Genomic DNA, 21,126 nt, shown 5'->3' with positions numbered 1-21,126 from the left:
GCTCTCTAACGAACGGTACCTTTCAAGAATCAAGTAAGACGGTGTTGCACACAGAGCACCGAGCACATCCAAATTCCCTCATAATATAATTTCCACAGATCTGACTTTTATGCTGCACAGGCCCTGTCTATGTCTTTGATGTCCTTGCATCTTGACAGCTCCAGGACCAGCTCCCCTTTGTTTAATGAGTGTCAGAGGCTATTAGAGTTCATGTTGGATCCAGTTTAAAAAGCATCGGTTTATCTGTCCCCTCCTGTCTTATGTTGGGAATATAATTTTCTTTTAAATCACGTTTAAACAAAAATCTAAACTCTTATTAACAATGACTAGTGGCTCGTGCCGTTTCTGCTTCACCACTCAGAGGGGAATTGACTCAAGATGCACTGAGATGCTTTAAGCCAACAAGGGTCAGAGAGTGCAGCATGAATAAGATGGCTCAGTCTAGTTCGTTCTCCTGATGACTCACCTCTCTTATGTGAACAGTAGTCTCTTGATAATTAAGATGAAATGCTACAGTGCAACAATATAGCTAATAATAAACATCAATCTGAAACCCTGTTGTCCAGCTGAAGTATAATAATTATATTATTGGAAATTATATCATGAAAATTATGCAAAACCTCTTTTGTGAACACACTCATCACACAAACCTTCTAAAGTTTCAAGTTAAATGTGCAATTTTTGGTATAGTTACAGAAATACATCTACTTATACTCTTTTTTTTCTTGAACTCAAATACTCTTAGACTCAAAACAGATTTCTTCCAGCTTTTGATGAGGCTTTTCATGCTCTTCTAGAGTAAGATAATGAGACTACTCAACACATTAACACATCCGATTACAGAAACATAACCTACTTTAGAAGAAACCAGCCATGGGATTCTCTAATAGGCCTGCTAGGCTCATTGTGCAAGCACAGTTGTTTTTTAAGTTTCAAAGGAAAACGCAGCACATAAGTCACTGTACACACTCTTATTCCTGTGGTTTGTGACAGACGTGACTGAGCGCGTTAAAGCTGCATGGTAGCCAGTCTGTCCCAGTTCTGTTCCCTTTAATCAGAGGGATTTATTCACAGTGTCTGAGCATCAAGCTGCAAGAGATCTCTCTGGCTAATCTCACCCATGGCTATGGCTAACACGCGCATTATGTGTATTAGAACTTACTATATCTCACAGAGTGTTTGGAAAAAGAACAACACTAACTCACTACAATAACAATGAGCATTCATGGTGCACTCTCCAAGGAGAGGTCAGGGGTCACAGTGCAGGAGGTTTTGCTTAATGATACTTCAGCAGGGCAGATGCCACCTTTTGATGCACTGAGTCCTTCCCTAGTTTAGAAATACAAGGTTTACATTTGCACTCACATGATCAGTATACACCAACAACAGCTACACATACGCAGCACAGCAAAAACTACACAATAAAGAAGTAAATGCTGGAAAAAAACATGATCAAACATGCCTGTTTGTTTGGGATGCAATAAGAAAGATAAGAAACACTTCTTGATGCATTCTCAATCATCCAGGAAAGTAAATCTCCAAAAGTTGATTCTGTTCATCTGGATGTAGCGTTTTGTGGGAGAAACGTTTTGTCTCATAACGCTACGTCCAGATGAACAGAATCAACTTTTGGAGATAAGAAACACTTATTTATCATAAAAGATCATGATTAATCAAGATCTAACGAGGAGCTTAAATACAGACTGAATGTAACTATTTTGGTGTGCTATTATGTGCTAGCATTTATATGCTGATATAAAGATTAACTACAACTGCCTGCTATGCTGTGCTGTGTTATATACAGTGTTGGGTAAGTTACTTTAAAATAGTAACTTAGTTACATTACTAGTTACTTCTCTCAAAAGTAACTCAGTTACTTCAAGTTACTCGTTACTTTCAAAGTAACTAGTTACTAGGGAAAGTAACTCTGGTTTTACTCAGAATTCTCTTGTTAATGTGTTTCTTCCATAACTTTGCCAGTCTTCTAGCTTGCTTACTTGCCACAAGTGCACTGTGCCACCTACCAATAGAAAGGAAAAGATAATGTGCATATTTCCACGAGAGAAATCCCACGCCTGGACCGTCATTGACTGCTGCCATGATTCTAGCCTACGTCACAGCGTCATGTGCGCCTTTTACATCCAACACAAAAACTGCAGTCGTGGTGCTTTGATTGTACTCAGAACTCGGAAATTCTGCCTTCTGAATAGGAAGATGTAGGTAACACCAGACTGCAGATGAGCTACATACAGGGCTGGACTGGGACAGAAAATTGGCCCGGGCATTTTGACTAGGAAAAATCATAAAGCCTTTGAATGAAAATAAACACTGTTGTGACAGTGATGTACACTGTTTTGATGGTATATATGCATCAATCTATCAATCGTTTGTTGTAGAGCTGGGCGATATGAGATTTTTTCATATCACGATATGTTTTTTTCATTTCAGGCGATAACGATATCTATCACGATATAAGCCAAATAACTATATTTGTAAGATTTAAATGTGCCGTTGCTCACAAGTAAAATGTGAAATAATCAGCAGCTTGTTTTTATTTAAATATTTATTTCCCATAATAAGTTCAACAGGGTAGATGTACTTAAGGAACATGAGACTTTTTCAGATAAATAAAGGCAAATATTGCAAACTACACAAAAGGCAGCCGCTAAAGCGTTTAAGTTTCAAAATAGAACAAACGAAACAGACTAAATTGTCAATTCCACTTAGAAACAAAATATTAATTCTAAAAATAAATCTTAGTTTGTTTTACAGAAGAACAGACAAAACTGACTAACTTTTGTCAATATCAAATAAACTGAGAACTAAAAGGAAATTCTCAATCTCTCCTTGTTGTATAGCTGAGCTTTTCAAACAGTTTTAACAGTTACTTTAGTCTGACAAAAGCCGAATGACGAATTAGCGCTTCCAGTCAGAGACTGAGGCTACGTCCACACGTACACGGGTATTTTTGAAAACGGAGATTTTCCGTTTTCGTTTTAAAAAATAATCCCGTCCACACATAAAGGCAGAAATGAAGGAAAACGCTGCTATGAACATGCCAAAGCAGCAGGTGGCGCTAGATTCCTAACCGTGCAGAAATGTTGGCCAATCAGAAGTCTAGAAGCCTCGGTGGGAAAAAGTAAATAAAGCTGGGGCATAGAAGCAGAACCGAGTCGTATGTGTGGAGGGACAGTAACTGTGTGTATATGTAAGCATTTAAACACTGCAGAGAGTAGAATTAACAGTAACAGTATTGTAGAAATTCATTTCACCGAAACAATAACGCGGCGCACAGTGTGACGCATGCACCAGTTTATTGTATTTCCAGACTTGCTTTCGGCACAATTTACAGTGCACGCTACTCTGTTTTTTGTCAGACTTGAAATAGCCGAAATACCTTCACACTACGGAACTTCTATGGCTCTTCCGTTCGACAATCTCTCCGGCATTGGAACCATCATCTGTTTTCTCTTCGGTCACGCTCGGTTGATTTTTCTAGTCGGCGCACTCATTTCCTCCATTACGCGCTGGCTGCTTCCCAAACAAACACACGTGCGGCTTGGCACTTGTGCGGTACGTAACAAGTCACGCGACGTGACGCTGCGGCTGTGATTGGTTCGGCTCTGCGCTAGTTAATTTGGATTGGCTGACCTTTTTTTTTTTTTTTTTTTTTAAGAGGACAAGAGCGGCGAGGTCTATCGCGATAGCTTAATTTCTCTATCGAGTAAAAGTTATATCGCGATACATATCGTTATCGTTCTATCGCCCAGCTCTAGTTTGTTGTAAGATTCAGATAATTATTTTTTTAAAAGCTAGACATTTTAAATGAGAATAAGAAAGAAAAGTATTTCTTTGTGCCCCCCAATTCCCCGTTAATGCCCTACATGCCCCCCTGGCAACACTTTGCTAGATCCGCCCCTGCACAGTTACCAGCTGTCAGCTACCTAAAAAAGGATCCTGGGGTTATTTGTCTCCCAGAAACAGTTCATAACTTCCCTTCAACTCATTCATGTCACCTAAAAGGTAAACCTGTTTCTCCATCACCTGTTCAAACAAACAAGAGAGCCGATCAGCTGATCATTGATCAGTTTTCATGATTGAAGCAGAAACGGGAGAGGGAGGGGGGAGAGGATGAGAGAAGAAGAGGCAGCTGTGCAGTAAAGACACAGAATAACTCCAGCTTTGTGTCTTTTTCATTGTAGCTGAATTACGGGACAAACTGTTCCTTTTCACCTCAATAAGAAACGCGTAATATTTTCTCTGAATACCAGGCGGGACGGTTGGCAACTCTAATAACTTATGAACAAAATAAAGTTCAACATCATTAACTTCATAGCACCCACCCAGCTGTATAGAAACTCCGTCATGCTAGCTAGCACGCAGTACGGAAAAAGTCAGAATAACGAAAATAAACTCCACCTAAACTTGGTTCATATCTGACCCAGAGAGACTGCAGGTCATAACTTCTTACCTGAAGTTCAGTTCACACTTGGACCGGCGGCCGCCTCGGGTCTCTTTTCCTTCTGCGTCCCTTTTCCTTCATCCACCTGCTGGCCTCCACCACTTGCTAATGTTACTGAATCTGTGGAAGCTCCGCGATAGCCACCACACGAAGTAACGAGTAACGACCCTATCTAAATCCCAGTAACGACTAACGCGTTCCTGATTTTGGCATAATAACTAGTTACCGTGCTCGTTACCACAATAATAACGTAGTTACTGTAACGCGTTACTTAATAACGCGTTAGTCCCAACACTGGTTATATACCAGCGGTCTCCAACCTTTTTTGCGCCACGGACTGGTTTATGCCCGACAATATTTTCACGGACCGGCCTTTAATGTGTCGTGGATAAATACAACAAAAACTAGTACCGGTACTGGAAAAAAGAAGATTTATTCATAACACACGTGAAAAGACCCAGGAAAACCGAGTTAACGATCAAAACGATAACAAAATAACACCGAAAACCGATAAAAACCCTGAAAATCATACATTTCACACATGAGCCTCAACTCTCGCGGCCCGGTACCAAACGACTCACGGACCGGTACCGGTCCGAGGCCCGGGGGTTAGGGACCGCTGTTATATACGATGTAATTATAAATACATATGTAACCATTCACACTGGACACGTACAGATTTTGTAGAGTTAGAAAAAAAGAAAGGCAATTTACCCTTACAATTAAGGCTTTATTTAATATCACAGTAATTTGATTAGTTAATTGTGTGATTTTATAGTAACTTTATTTATTAATGAATCGAGTAATTTGTATTTTATTTGATATACAATTTTGTAATTTGACAGGCTTCAGTTCAAGTAAAGTACTGATTATTCTTCCTAAATAATAAAAGTTATTAATAAAGACATTATTGGAATTCGTTTAATGTGTTTTATTGAACAAACTCAGCCACACCAAATTTCTTTTAATGGTATATCAATAGTGAGGACTTGCATTTCATAGGAAAGCTCAGATACACGAGTGGGTATAAATTAAATAATTTGAGCGAATGTTTCTTTTCATATTGTAGGAAGATGAACGTTACCAGTGGGATGGGATATCTGTGCTCCCTTCCCAGCAGCTGATTATAAGACCAGTGTTTGAATTTCCAAATATCCAAGGTCTTCTAATAGCACTTCATCAATAGAATTCCAGTCTTTCACCTAATCCTGAGCTCTGTTTCAACAACTAACTAATCAGAGCAATGAATGGTCAGCTTGCGTACACTTCCTGTGACAGGGCTGCTTCTCTTTAATTAGCTCCATTTCTTTCAATGCAGAACAAACAGCAACATATGCCACTTGGTGACAGGCGTCAGTGTACACAAGAACCGGCTAGAGCTGCACCCATAAACACCTGCTGCATTCAAAACAGACGCGTTGGACGTGATGCAAAAAAATGATAGAGCATCACTGAACATGTTCCGCATGTTCTGTTTATTCTGGTGTCATATCAGATCATGTAAAAAACACAATTAGTTAAAGTGATGGCAATGGCAGTATTGCATCCCTAAATGTAACAGATTCACCAATACAAGCAGCTTAAAACATAATTCAAGGAAAAATATAAAGGATGTTTTTTAACACAGCACTTCTTGAAAAAACAAAAATATATTAATTAATTTACTTATGTGATACTAATTTATTTTATGAAATCATTTGCCTTCATATAAGCCTTTTACACTCTAATGATGACGTCCAGATCAAGGCAAGCAAATATAACTCTCATAGGCTGATGTCTAACAAATATGAAACACAGATTAATTCATTCTTAATTTATAATTATTATATCATTATATTTGAATTCATTTATTTGGTGATTCAAAACCTTTCCACCTCTCTATAAAAGAAATTGAGCTGCTAAGTAGCGCCCACGCTGTGTATTTTATCATTACAATATCCTTCCTTGATAACTTTATTAAAGAAGCACAAAAGGCGGTTAAGGCAAACGCAAATATCGTCGTAGCCACATCACTTTTTTGCGAGCAGCAAAGGTCAGAGGCTTTGATATCCAGGGATAACGTGAGGGGAACATTTTCATTGTCAATCTGTTGACAAGAGATAGAAAGCCAGGGAACTCAGGAAATGAACTGAAGGGGGCTTTGATTGCACCCACTGCATCACGCGTCTTTATTAACACGCCTTAACCAGGCGGATCTGAATAGGACGGGCCTTGGAATCAAAGGATGGGGACGTGACGCTGCACACGCATTCTTCATCCCTTCATTATCGCTCATCCACCCCCAGCAACAACCGCTAGAACAGTGTTGGGGCCATTCTGCACACTTGTGACAGCTCAATTATGATAACCCTGGCTTTAGAAAATGCACTTAAAGCACATTGAAAGATCAAGTCACAAAATCATAAAAATTAAACGTCTGCTGATTTTGACAAATTCCTTTTAATCTTAAATAGTCTTCTAATTTCATTGATGCGGTCCCTCAATTTAATGTTTAATGACTGTTTCTTGGTGTAGAAGAGACTTTTATTAACTCCTCAGTCTCTCAAAGAGAACATTTCCATGTCAGTGTTTTATGTCAGTGCTTTATAAAAGCCCTTTCACAGGACGTGACCTTAAGGTTAATCCAAAATTCAGTGTGAGGGAAAATGTTATGTCATTTAAAAGACCAACACATTTGTGGGCAAAAAACAAAGAAATCACTGACATCCAACATCAGGCTCAGACAGATCTGACATGCCTCAGTGCCAGTGATGTGTATAATACGCCATCCACGCAGCGAACAGCCTGCTGTGTTGTGTTCACAGAGTCGGATCATATCAACTCTACATGAAGAATGGCAGACCGACAATAAGGTTTGGCAGGGCAGCAGGAAACATCTGGGCTTCACCCTGATCTCAGTGACATGACACGCCTGGAAGCGAGGCTCCGAGACAGAGTAGCGAGCACAGTGCAAGTCACTGGCTACAAGCAAGCTTGACAGGCCAAGCGTGATTACACTCTAGCCATTTACAGCACAAACAGGTCATGACGTCTAGATCAAGACACTGGTTACCTCAACCTACGTGGATCATGGGTGTAGCTGACGCTCAAACACGTGTTTTGTTCTGTGTTTTCTCCCCCCACATAGGGCGATCTGTCTCACGTACACTCGGGATTTCCATTAGAAAGAGCGTTCACATCAATCCAAGCTTTAATTAAAAAGCTGCTATATTCACAGAGCCTTCCTGAGCTTTGCTGGAAATGCGCAGGTTCTCTTGCTCTTCTCCATGAGTGGGCGAAATGGGGTATTTGGAAACCAAATGAGTTCATTGTTGCCAGGCTCAAGCCTTTCATCTAATTTTATTGTCCTTACAAGAGTGACTGTCACCCTCTGGTAAACACTTGATGTTGTCATCAGCATTAGCATCATTACTCATATGCTTAAAAAGGTGAGCCCATACACTTATCTCAGTTTTATCTTAAATAAATATTTATATTTTTTTAATTTAATTAGATAAAAATCTAGAATTAATCAAATATACATACATTTAGAATATTTAACAGTGCATTTCGAAGTATTTTAGAAGTAAGCATACAGGTTTGTTAATGTTTGGTTAGAAATTTCTTTTCTCAGCCTGTGAGAAGATATTTTCTCCTGTGTATGTTCCTGACAGACACAAGGAAAGAAAAAAGAAACAGTCAGAAGCATTTAAATAACCAAAGTGAGTTCATTTACTTATAACCAAATATATAACTACTACCTTATATAAAAAAACACTTAAAATTGTGGTTTGACATTATTAAATTTTAGTGCCAGTTGGCTGTCTTAAAAGCTCTAAATTGTGTTGACTGAAGCTGAATGTTAAGAAAAATACTTTATTCCTAAAGAGTCTGGAATCAGAACGTAGTATTAATAATGACTTGAATTCCTCATTGCAGATTATTCAGCTCTTTTTTTGCAATTTCTACATGAAAAAACACTAAAAAAGGCTTAAAGACAAATTACTTTTAATTAAACACTGTCTGTAATTAAATACAAAAATAGTATTCTTAAAAAAGGCTTAAAAAAACAAACCCAAACTTTAATTTTCCAGACTTAACTTAAAAGTAGCTTACAATATTCAAATACATGACAGTTTGCCATTCGTGATGTTGTCCTTCCAGTGGAAATGCAAATAGCTCGTTTTGAAGCAGGATCTTTGGAGAGGAAATACTGGCTGCTATAAAAAGCAGAGGTGAGAGTCTGAATGAGTGCTGAACACTGATCTGCAGGGTGCTTCAGACGGGACACTGTGTCCTTATCACATCTGCCAACTGGGGATCAGCCTCTGACAACACGGTCTGCAGGTGCTGAAACTGCACAAGAGGAGGAAGGGCAGGGTGGAAACATAATGTTTATTTTCCACAGGAGCTGTGGGAGTATGGCAGCAGTCCATCACACATCCTGATCTGACACGAGCTCTAAAATAAGTATTTTGCTGTATTAATAGCATTACAGGTCAACAATTTCTGCCTACAGTTTACATCTGGACAAGTATTATGTGATGTTTTTTAAATAGTATAGTAGTATTCTATCTTGAAAACCCACCAAAGGTATTAAAGTATTAGAAATTCTGAGCATTTGCTTTTTATACCCAGTGAAGAATGTCATTGTTCATTTTGCTATGAATAAATCTTTTTTCTCAATAAATCTTTTCAAAATAATATAAATTTGAATTTTAATCAGAAAGTTTTAGGATTTCATGATGAACTGTGACTCACTGTAACATACCTACAAGGACTCCAGGTCTTAAAAATCTGACTGTAACTCTGTAACATGAGTTCATCCTTCTCAAGTAAAAGCAATAAGTCTGTGTTAAAATATTTGACAAGTTGTCCTGTTATTTCTGACAAAACAACAGTTGGTTGTGTTTGTGCAAATGAAACCTCAGTTAACTTAAAACGGCCTAAACCCCTTTGAACGGTATCTATTCACATGTACGTGTCTCATTGTAAATTAACCATTTAGAAGGAGCACTTACTGAATTCTTAAACTTGGGAAGTAAAGTGGCAGCAGCTGCGAGGCAGGTTTTCTCTGTGAGGTAAACTTTCTTCACCAAATCTGCAACTGTGTCCTAAAATGGGGGGTAAAAAAAATCCATATTTAAACCTTGGTTTTTACTGGCTGCTGATTAAAATGATCTGGCCCACAAAAGTGAGCAAAATAAATCCCTAAATATTACCTTTTGAATGTGAATGAAGAGGTCAGCCAAAAACTCTGCTGTGATCTCTGCAACAGTCTCGAGGTGCTCATCTTTTTCATCTTCTTTGTTTGCACTGCCGTCTTTGCACTCATTTTGGTACTGGCATACCCGCAAGATGCTCCCAATGAGAGGCAAACCTAGAGGTATTCAACCAAAAACGCAGCAAATTAAAAAAAACAAAATAATGTTTACCGTATATTCATTCATCACCCAAAAAACTGAAACTGCACAGATGGGTCATCCTTTTCAAAGAGACTAAAGCCCAAACACTTCCACACAGTTTAATCTTTGTTTACTGTTTGCAGTCCTGGGGTCCGTTCTTCGTACCTCGCTAAGTAAGTTAGCTGGATTTGATTGTTGACGATTTCGCGTGATCTTGGATCGTTCGGTTCTCCGAAGCTAATCCGGGACTTGCTGTCATAGCAACAGATCCGTAAGCGTAAACCTGCTCGGGAGCAGGCTTACTTTATGTAAACAGGATTAGATCGCAGCCACTCAGGTATGTCCGCTTCATTTATACGAAAGCAACAGTGACATTTTACCACTGTTTTACCATAAATAAATATTATCAATGTAACTAAAGATAATGCAGTACTTGATTCTTTTATTGATTTCATACAGATACATACAGGTCATTTCCTAAAAAAAGGGAAATGTACTATTAATCATTCTATTTCATGTATTTGATTATTTCAGATGTAATTCATATTTTAGAGTAGTAATAGTAAATTACTTCGTGTAATCAAGATGAGAGACCACGGCTATAAAAGCGAAGGTGGATTTGGGAAGTCTGTCGGAGCCATGTCCTGTCCGTATACGCGAGCCACCCATTGCGGAAGGTGCAAGATTGATAAGGAGAGTCCTCAGAATTCAGCGTATATTGCGGGACAGACAGGATCCTTTAGCTCAGCGCGACAGTGTGCTCATAGAGAGATATCGATTTTCCCGTGAGGGTATTATTTACTTAACCAACTTGTTGACGAGGGGGTGCAGGACCACCACCTGTCTTTTTTTGCTCTGCCCTTTTCTTGGTTGCTGTGATAAACAAACAAACAGATTATTTCAGGGTCTCTTTTCAAGAGACTAAAAGCAATATAAGTGATAACTATTACAAATTCTGTAGAATATTCTTATATTTCACTTTTACTTGTTCCCATGTTCTAGTGGGTCCTGTTGTGGCTCTAATGTGAAAGAGGATATAATGTAATATAATATAATAAATTTACCCTACCGCCTGCTGGTGTTGGCCAGAGGGGCCGATGGCGCGATATGGCAGCCTGGCTTCTGTCAGTCTGCCCCAGGGCAGCTGTGGCTACAACTGTAGCTGCCTCCACCAGTGTGTGAATGTGAGAGTGAATGAATAGTGGCATTGTAAAGCGCTTTGGGTGCCTTGAAAAGCGCTATATAAATCCAATATATTATTATTATTATTATTAAATTACTTACGAGTTTAATTTGTCAGCAACTTTCTGCCAGCCCTCTCTCCTTGCTTTTGCAGCCTTTGCAGTGTTCCCTTGCATTTTAATTAAACTCTGAAACTCCTGAAATCCCTCACTCAAGAGTTCTTGCTCTGCTGCCGAAAAATACCGAGCGCGCTCCTTCGACATTTTCGCCGACCAATCAAAGGGTTGCCGATCAATGTTTCTACTATCGATGCGTAGCCCCTGTTAAGCCACCCAGTGATCTCACATTACTTCATCCAGCTATACTAATCGTCAACAACAGGTGTGTTTGGAGAACCGGAATAGCGAGCTCAGAGTTAGCGCGATGATTTGGTCTTGGATGTTTTAAGCGAGGTACGAAGAACGGACCCCTGCTCACAGCCTAATGAGCTCAGCTGAATGTTTGTGAACACTGGTGACCTCTGGTGGTGTTTTAGGCTTCAATATGACAACAGCTTAACAGACAGACAAGTCTAATTTTAGGATGGCACTGAAAATCATACCGTGATATACAGCAACATTCATTTAAACTAATTATTCAAACAATGGGGTGACCACAAAATCTGCTTTCTTCACTTCCTGTATGGCTATCAAGAGGACTTATTATTATCGGCAACATTCTCTGTGCAGCTAAACATCAGTGTAGCTTTATGAAAACTTACTTCTGTCACTTTTGCTGCACCACTCATCGTGACATTTATAAAGAGCCTGCAGCACAGCAAGTGCTTGGACCAGAATGCTTTTCTGTTCATGCAGTACAACTGGAAGATCATTTGGTTGGCAGAGGTCCTCACACACGACGTCACAGACAAACTCCCACACAGATTTCCCCGGTCCATCAGAAGCAGCTAGAAGAAATACACAAAGTCTAATTTTAAAAGGCAACCGCTTCTCTATTGTTATCTGATAATGGTTTAAGAACAAGATTTCAATAAAGACCTTTTAGTACTGAAATGTCTCACCAAAAACCTGAATCCCCTCATCTATAGTTGTAAGTAACTGGAGGATATGAAGGTAAACCTCTAGGCTATTCGGACTCTCTGATCTGTGAAAACAATTTAATACTGTGGATTCTTGACAATCAACCTCACCTTTAATTTCACAAGTACATTGTATTTAGTTTAACTCTGCAGTAAGAGCCTGGTTAAATGATATGCGTCATCAAAAACAGTAATACAAATACTTCATAAAACAGATTCAGATTCCCACCTGAGCTGCTTGGCTGCTTCAAGAAGACATGAGGTCATCTCCAGATGGCTTTCACCATCATCCCCCTGCTCCTCATCAGGCTGAGCTGTGATCCAACTCTTCATTAACTCTTCATCAAGGTCAAACAATTTGTCAACTAGTTCTCCCACCTTCTCAAGCAGATCCGCTGTAAACACATTCAGTATATACTTATAATGGTAAGTTTACAACACACTCATGTCAACAATAATTATAAGCGTCACAGGGACTTGCAGTGTCAAACAATACAAGTAACCAGGTTATTACTGGAGAAATGGACTAAAACTGGAATTAAACAGAATAAAAATAAATACTATTGGTGGAGCTGCACATGATGAAACAGAGATTGGAGCGCACAGATGTGTGCTGTCGTATTCGCTGAAGCCACAGTGAACAGACATCTTTCTGAGAAAGACAGGTCAGCAGCAATCTGCAAACATCATGAGGAAATATGAATATTTCTCGTTCCGTTTCTCTATTTCACACGTCTACATAAAATGCAAATCGCACCTGCTTGTTTCCAGCAGTGTTGGAGGATCGGTATCTCCCAGAAGCAGCAGCACCACAGACCTGTGGACACAAAGAGTAGATTGAAACCCATTTATGTACAACAGGGGTGGGGAGCTCTGGGCCTCAAGGGCCAGTGTCCTGCAGGTTTTGGATATCACCCTGGGTCAACAAACCATTAGGTCATTACCAGACATCTGGAGAACTTGTTGAGGAGATAATTTAAACATTTGAATCCGCTGTGTTGGATAAAAGACACACCTAAAACTTGAAGGACACTGGCCCTTGAGGCCTGGAGTTCCCCACCCCTGATGCACAACATCTATCAAAGAACTTTTTTTTTTACCCACCCCAAGTCCTCATTTTGGCTCAAAGTCATACAAGTTTCAGGAAAACACGAAATATTCCCAAGGATTCCCACACTAATTTCCTAGAGGAAAAAAAGAAAGCACTGTATCAGAAATGTATTACCGGTAGAAAATAAATTAATTGTACAGGATTTATTCTGGTAGAGAAAGTATGCGTAAAAAAAGGATTTCACTCACTGTAAGTCGTGGACAACGTGATTTGGAAATCACTCCTAGAAGAATATCTGCAGCTTTAAATTCCTGCAGAAAACCAGCCACATCCTACAAACAGGTGGTAAATAAATAGTCAGTTAGTAAATATATAAACATTTAATTAATCACTTTTAACTGCAGACCATGTGAAAGCCAGGCAGGTAGAAACCAGCTTTATTTGCACTGCTTTGTAATTAAATTATTTAAATGCAAAAAAGATAGCTATTATAAACTCTGTTGTAATAACTCATACCAAAACAAGGTGTGATAAAACCAACTTGAGTTTGTTGACAAAACTACTTGCAGTAAAAAAATAGGCAACAGGTGAATTGTCTTGCCCAAGGACACAACGACCGAGACTGTTGGAGCCGGGGCTCGAACCGGCAACCTTCCGATTACAAGGCGAACTGCCAACTCTTGAGCCACGATCGCCATTAAACAGGACACAAGCTGTATGCATCATGTGTGACAGAGCAATATTTTAAGCTTTAACATCATTTGGTATTTGGAAAGTTTACCTGCAGAAATGCAAATTCTATTGTTATTTTTCAATTTTTCTTTAACGAGTAATTGATTTCTCTGTTCTGGGCAGTATACTTACCTCGATGCCACTTGTTCAAATGAAACTATTCTCCTTTAACAAGGAAAACAAACAGTGTGTGGTCTTTGGAACACAGAAGAGAAAGTCTACCTTATCCATTGCCATATCCCACACTCTGCACAAGTCTTCCTCCTCATCATCAGATAGCTGCATTGGACCTTCACAGCGCTCTTCTGAATGCTCTGTGACCATCTGCAAGACAATTTTACAGACATTAGCAAATGCTGCTGTAACACTGCACACTTTCACCTACCAAACCAGCAAACCGATGCATGACTTAAGTGCTGAATGAAACGTGCAATATTTATCACTTCAGTTTACATCAGCAGCCAGCCTACATGGATGAGATGAGTCAGGGTGCTAAAAAGCCAGTGCTTGCTGTAAACAGTGTCTCCAATGGCATCCACATCTTCGTCCTCCGCTCCATCTGCTGCGTCTGGGGGTGGTGATGGGTTACGGTCCATGATAGGAGACTGTGTTTCAGCTGGAGGGGATGAGCTCTCTTTCTCCACTTGCCCAGCACCGTCAGCGCCACCATCTGAGGAAATAAACCAAGGAACGCATTACAGAAATGATGAAGGAGATTATCAGCCAATATTTTGGTGTTTCTGATTTCTACAAACTTCTCCGTAGCACTTGATGTAAAGGCTCAGTGATTATGCAGATCTCTTCAGATTGAAAAATTTAACATCAATAAGTGGCAGCAAAATCTAAGTCATTTTACCCCTTACTTCTGTTAATACCCTAACAAAAGCACTTGAACCTCTATCCACATATGTACAACTGTAGTTAAAAAGCTTGGAGTTTTAATAGCTACTTCCTTGCATTTACCAACTACAAAAAACGTACAAATAATTATCCCTGCTTGTATTACCTCTTATATAAAATACTATAATTCCCTGTACACACGTTAATCCAATTCCAGTCATTTTTGATTGTCAATAAGACTGTGTGACACAAACAAAATGTTAAAAATCCTGTTACAAATCATTAGCAATGGATATAACAATATAGTGCATTTTCCGTAAAAATGAGGGAATAGTTTATATTATCACCACATCGAAACTACTATTTATATTTTTACATTTAAATTAAATAATTAAAAATGAATTAAATATGGGCCTTACATGGCATTATCCCGTTGTGACACACATTAGCTGACCCCAGTCACGCAAGAGCTTCCTCAGCTATCATTACTGCTCCTGTATGATTGTTAGAAAACTAGCTTGTCTGCAAATATTGACTACAGAGTGTCCAGTCTCGAATCAAGTGTGCCATTAAGCTCATACAGAGATGCGTTGTTCGGCTTGTCATTGCAGTGCAGCATGCTACATTGCAGATTTCCTCCAAAACTTCGGCCCAACACTCATAATGTGAAAGCAACAACTCAACTTGTTTGAAGTGTTTTCGGCTGGGCGTCGTGCTCCTTAAGTCTAGTGTTTTGAACAATGCATGAAACAATATATTTATAGATGTAAGTTGTAATAGCCGCATCTCTCAGGTCTGTTTCAGGCCATTGCTGGATTTTGAGTCAGTTATCTTTTTTTTTTTTTGTTGTTGTTTGGGTGATTGATAGGTCACGTGTTAAGTGGCTTAACAAACAAAGAAACAAACAAGGAAAAATATTTCTCAGAAAATAGTCAGGTACAAAGACTGGACTAAACCCTTTCTCCTTGGAAGCAAAATATGGCCAGGATGGCTCAAGAATTTGGTAACCAATATATTTTAATAATTTTTGAGAGCCCTTTAAGGATCAGCTGCATGATAGATTAGAGATCGATTATCTCCACATATGTCCTCATATTCAGCTCCCAAACCACACCTAAAAACCCAAAGTGGCTGGGATTTCTCTGTTATAGCCTGCTTGACTGTTGTCAAGCCTCATAGATTCCTCCCCCCCAAAGTCCACAGTCAAGGTTTTTCTTATTTACTCTTTTAAGTTTGTTAGGTTTTTATTTCACTTGTTTACTTTACCTTTCCTTTTCGTTATAGTCGTGCTTTAGTTTACGTTTGCCTTTTACATTAGACGTTTGCAATGAATCGCATTTTAAAGTGTGCCATATACGCGACAGCCACTGCGCTTGACATGCTCGGAGCATTAGAATGACGGCATACCTTAATTTTACAGGCATTTATCCGGACAAGGAAAAGGCAGCCAGCCCTCCTGGCACTTTGTCGTTAACGTAACGTTAAATGTACCGTGGCAGGGTTTGAATACAGTTTATAGTTCACCACACAAAGCTTAAACAGATTACAGTAAATCTTGTTGTATCATTTCAGTGTCATGCTAAATATTGAAACGCTAAATATCAAGAAACAACAAAGGCACACCCAGTAAAAGGTAAAGGTGGTGCTTATAAATACTAAATGTTGTCCATTTCACGTTCATTGGTTAAGCTAACAGCTATAATTAGTTATTAATGGTGGATTTCTATCTAACTTTCGCAGGCAGACGCACACTTTTTAACTCACCCATACTGACCGCTCTTGACTACCGTTATTAGCAGGCAATTAAAGGCAATATCATCGGATGCTTTTAACTTTTCCACCACAGCAAGCCGCTCGGTTGTTTCAAACAGCCTCCATTTAGTACTAGTGGGTATCTGCGCATGCGTGAAACCAGGACCAAGCTTCCTGCCACCCGCAAATAAATAACGCCATCTGCAGTGCGCAGACGGAACTACGTGTCCACATGTGAGAGAAGCGAAGCTGGTAGTGGATTGAATCTGCAAGATAGTGTCATATTTTAAAAATTATAAGTTGATTCTGAAAACTGTTGCACTTACAGCAAAAAACAAACAAACAAACAAACAAACAAAACGCACAGAGAGGCTTGTAGCATGTCTCTTTCTCCTTCTGTAAGGCACCTTCCGCTAAACAGCTTCTCTGTCCATGAAGTTACATAAAGGGCTGGGTTTCACTGATTTCACTGATCTCACTGATTTCATTCGATTCAATTTTGACCCAGACAGTCAGAAATATTAAAATTCTGATCATTTATCAGAATGTTTCTGCAAACATGAGGGCTTGAACTCACTGTACACAGTAGTATCTAGGTTATTGGAATATCAATTTACTTGCTGAAAACATAAAACAAGTTTCTGTTGTATTAACCAAGGCTGCTTATTAATTTAATGCTGATTTGATGTAAAATCTCCAAATAATATTAGAATACATAAACCAGGGAAATTCTATTAAAATTTAAGTCCAGTCAGAGAAAGTTTCCTCAAAGAAAGGTTCAGAATATCATGATGCTCCACATGCATTACAATGGAAACTTAAAAAAAATGTTTTTAATACTATATTTTTTATTTTTTTCCATAGTACACCAAACTATATAAGCAATACAAATGTATAATTTATAGATTAAAAAATGTTTTAATCTATAAATTTATCTTTATAATCTCAAATATATTACAAAATTTGATTCATATCTTAAGAGCATGCTTAAGTTGCTTAAGGACTTTATTTTATTGGTTTAAGCAGTGTTGAAACAAGTATCTAATGTTAAATAGTATTATGTAATCAGGGACCCACCTCTAATCAAAATTGTCTTGGAATAATTTGATGCATGTACTGTCCTCCCTGAATCAACACAATGTATACTCATAGACAGGAATAGCAAAAGACTTCTCATCATGCAGCTGTCCTCACTTGGGAGTGGTTCAAAGCCCTGTTTGCACTAAGAAGAGCTTTGCGTGCAAAATAACATTTGATTAAACATGTGTTTATCTGTAGATACATCTAATCACAGATAGCTTGGTTACATCCCTGCTCACCAGAGGAATGACTGCACCAGCTTCAGTAATTGATGACTATACAACTGCTTATACTTGTACTTGTGACGCACAATGCTCAAAAACTCTTTGACTTTTGCATGTAGGCAAATTTGTAAATTTAAAGCAGTTTGTAAAAATGCACATTTCTTGAAATTTGTTGTTAAGAAGAAACAAAATACATCACAGGACATCTGTGATTTTTGGACAGTAGAAATTTAATAGTGAACATAAATCATCATAATCATTCTTTGGGCATCTCTGAAGCTGCCCATCTTTAGTTTTTCTCTCACCAAGTTACTGATCTTTTATCCCATACAATTATTTGGTAAGCTGGGCCCAAAAGCCAGATGTTTGGTAGAATTTGGTAGAAGGTGTTAAACGTAGCCGAATGTGTTCTAAAAGCAAACACAAACCTACTGTCCAGACTGTGTGTGAGAGTTGAAAAATTTGCAGCTTAAGAGGCCACCAGACCTCATACAGTATCATGCAAACGTGATACAACACGTCGGCAATGGTGGTCACCAAGGATGTAGACCAGTCATTTTATTTGCACATCCTGTGCAATTCATGAGCCACAAGCAATTTAGATAGTGCCTTACACACTCTTACTGCACTACCAAATATTAACTTTAAGTAAGTAATATAATTTTATGATATGTTTTAAAATCTATTTTATTGTCAAATGAGAATGTCTTGATTTTATGGTAGCATTTATTGTTTTGTAGGATTTTAGTTGGATTTAGATATTTTAAATATTGCGAAAACAAAAAATCTTCACTGGAGCTGTGTGATTGAACATATTATAATTTCATTCGCAATTCTGGATATCAAGATATGATCACTGTCCCACAATTTGCTTTGCACAGATGATTTTTTTATTTTTGTTTTATTCACTTTATTTTTTTCTTTTCCATGTTGGATTGAAATAAAGTACAACAGAAGACTTGAAATACATTTAAAAGTTATAATATGATCATTCAAATATATGATCATTCAAATATAACATGCAAGACCAAGGAAGCAATAACTCTGTCTGGGGCTCGTTCTAAGTAAGCTCTAGCCTGTATGTTATACTGCATTGTTAACAGCTCATTTCACTGAACTACAGCACAATTTATTAAATTAATCTCAAATTCTTTTTTTATTAGCATTCTTATTATTAGATGAATATGTTATAAACAGGGAAAGTTAAAGATTAAGCTCTCAGAGAGGGAGTTGTGTTTGAAGGCCTAATGGGCGTCCATCCAGCCATTTTTTAACCAAGTGTCACAGGCTGGGTCTCTGTACCTGTTTTGAGTTTTATTTTGTATTTTTGAGTCTCTTATGTTAGGTTTTTGGTTATAAGTTCATGTTTTAGGGTTTATTTGAGTTTAGGTTTTTCATTATTTCTCATCTGTTTCCTTGGTTTATGTGTTTTGGTTTCTTGTCTAGTCCGTCATGTGTTTTAGGTCTGTCAAGCTTGCTTTGTCATGTCTATGTCTCCATGTTTCCGGTTTATTTTGAAAGAGTCTGGTGTGTTCTTGTCATTGTGTTGAGTATATGAGAATAATGGCTCGTTTGTTTTTTTTGGGGGGTTTTTTGCAGAAAACCGCAGTACCTCTTTTTGGTCCTGTAGTAAAACACACCCTGCCATGACAGCAAGTGTTGAATTCAGCATTATGCAGGGCTGGACTCTGTCCCAGTGTACATTTGGAAAGATTCCAAGACCAATTTACAATTACCATTTATTTACCATGCATGCTTTTGGAGCTCCGGGAGGAAACCTACTCATGGAACAGAAACAACAAGAAAACACAAAGATGCTATTAATGAAATTGAGTTTCTAGTTTTCAAAAAGTAGCGGGATCTTTTGAGAGATCTCGCAAAAGTTCATCTTATTTTTTTTTTCCCCCATTTTTTTCCGTACTACTCTGACACACCTGGAAGATTATTATTTCTTATGGAATGTGCATGTTTTGTCTTGTACCCAGGACCATGTACTGAATTTCATCGCACAAGGTTTGCCTTTTGATTAAAGCAACCATCTTTCCCCATCGACTTCAGGAAGTCCACAGAGCCCCGTGTGTCAATTCACAGGACAAAGGTTGTTGATGATCTTTTGGCTGTATTTATGGACAGTAACATAACGAATGTGACTTTAAAGATGAACTTTGTAAATGAAAATGCTTTTGATGATGCTGGAGTGTCAAGGGAGGTTTACACTGCATTTTGGGAGCGATTTTTGGAACAGTGTGAAGGTGAAACTGAACGAGTTCCAAGGCTGAGGCCAGCCTTTTGTAATGCTGAATGGCAAGCAGTTGGGCAGATACAGGTGAAAGGCTTCCTAGACCATGGTGTCTTTCCAGTGAGACTGCCAAATGCTTTCATTTTAGCTTGCATCCTTGGACTCAGTTGATCATGATTACGTCGTGGAGGTGGCCATTCTATGGCCACCTCCACGGGACAAGACTCGGCTGTCCATCTGCATCTAAAGAACAAAGGTCACTCTTTCAAGGATGCCAGTGTTCACATTTTTAAACAGGTGAAAATATATTTATGAGCAACAGGAATTAGTGGCGCTGAATCTTTGATTTTATTTATTTATTTGATGTGTTTTACTTGCATCTATTTGAAAGAATTAAATTAAATAAAATTTTATTTCAATAATGACTTTCAAAGTAAAACAGAACACATAACAGACACAGACTTGACTAAGGGATACAGCTGACAGAGAACAAAGGGAACAAAGCGGTAGGGATGACTGTTCACTAAATAGAAGGAGCACAGAATCACAACCTCAGAACTAGAACACAAGAAATGCTAAGCTGGGAATACTAGAGAGAGAAATCAAAAACCAAGAGACTAGGAAAGACGCATCATGAAATCAAAGATAACTGATGCAAACAGAAAAACATGGAGCCCACAGACACAGAACTGTGACATTTGTAAAGCCCATGTTGATATAATTGCTCCAATTTTACTCAGGATGGTGAACTGCTCCATTGCATGGTGCTCTTTTCTGATTGTGTGTATGATGCCCATGTTTGTCTTCTTCCTAAGAAGGACAGAGACCCCACCAATTAGTCTATTAATTAAAAAAATCATCTTGTCTTCACGTCTTAATAAATTTGGGGGCACTTTGATTTGACAGGATCAAACTTGGTTTATCACTGACAGATCTGCTTTCTCTAAGACCTGTCATATGTTGAATGTACTGTATGGAACAAACCCACCACATTGAGCTGCTATTTCCTAGACAACATTCTAGGAGTTGACTGATTGTTGGTAAATGGACTGATTTTTATATAGTGCTTTTCTACTCTCCCGGAGTACTACACAACATGCCT

At 38.5% G+C, this 21,126-nt stretch overlaps 1 protein-coding gene across 1 annotated transcript; it reads right to left on the bottom strand.

The window, feature by feature from the left end:
• Positions 1-8,521: 8,521 nt before the first annotated feature.
• Positions 8,522-16,574, bottom strand: saal1 (serum amyloid A-like 1). The gene is made up of 13 exons (XM_085359298.1): positions 16,494-16,574; positions 14,360-14,559; positions 14,112-14,213; positions 13,406-13,489; positions 13,211-13,290; positions 12,864-12,923; positions 12,668-12,783; positions 12,336-12,501; positions 12,089-12,171; positions 11,789-11,974; positions 9,664-9,821; positions 9,463-9,555; positions 8,522-8,797 (listed from the first exon to the last, which is right to left on the bottom strand). The coding sequence occupies exons 1-13, from the start codon at positions 16,495-16,497 to the stop codon at positions 8,720-8,722; spliced, it is 1,410 nt and encodes a 469-aa protein (XP_085215424.1). The 5' UTR covers positions 16,498-16,574; the 3' UTR covers positions 8,522-8,719.
• Positions 16,575-21,126: the final 4,552 nt, after the last annotated feature.

Source organism: Diplotaxodon limnothrissa, linkage group LG7 (assembly GCF_057381915.1).
Source record: "Diplotaxodon limnothrissa isolate DT_005_m linkage group LG7, D_limnothrissa_male_GT1.1, whole genome shotgun sequence".
NCBI lineage: Eukaryota > Metazoa > Chordata > Actinopteri > Cichliformes > Cichlidae > Diplotaxodon > Diplotaxodon limnothrissa.
The sequence above is the reverse complement of the archived record's forward strand: the minus strand, read 5'-3'. Positions and strand labels throughout refer to the sequence as shown.

Excerpts from the sequence above, each read along its gene's own strand:
- saal1 (XM_085359298.1), bottom strand. Across the intron at positions 12,784-12,863 it reads ACACTGCTGGAAACAAGCAG|ATTGCTGCTGACCTGTCTTT; the intron begins GTGCGATTTGCA and ends TGATGTTTGCAG. Across the intron at positions 11,975-12,088 it reads TGAGGGGATTCAGGTTTTTG|CTGCTTCTGATGGACCGGGG; the intron begins GTGAGACATTTC and ends TATTTCTTCTAG.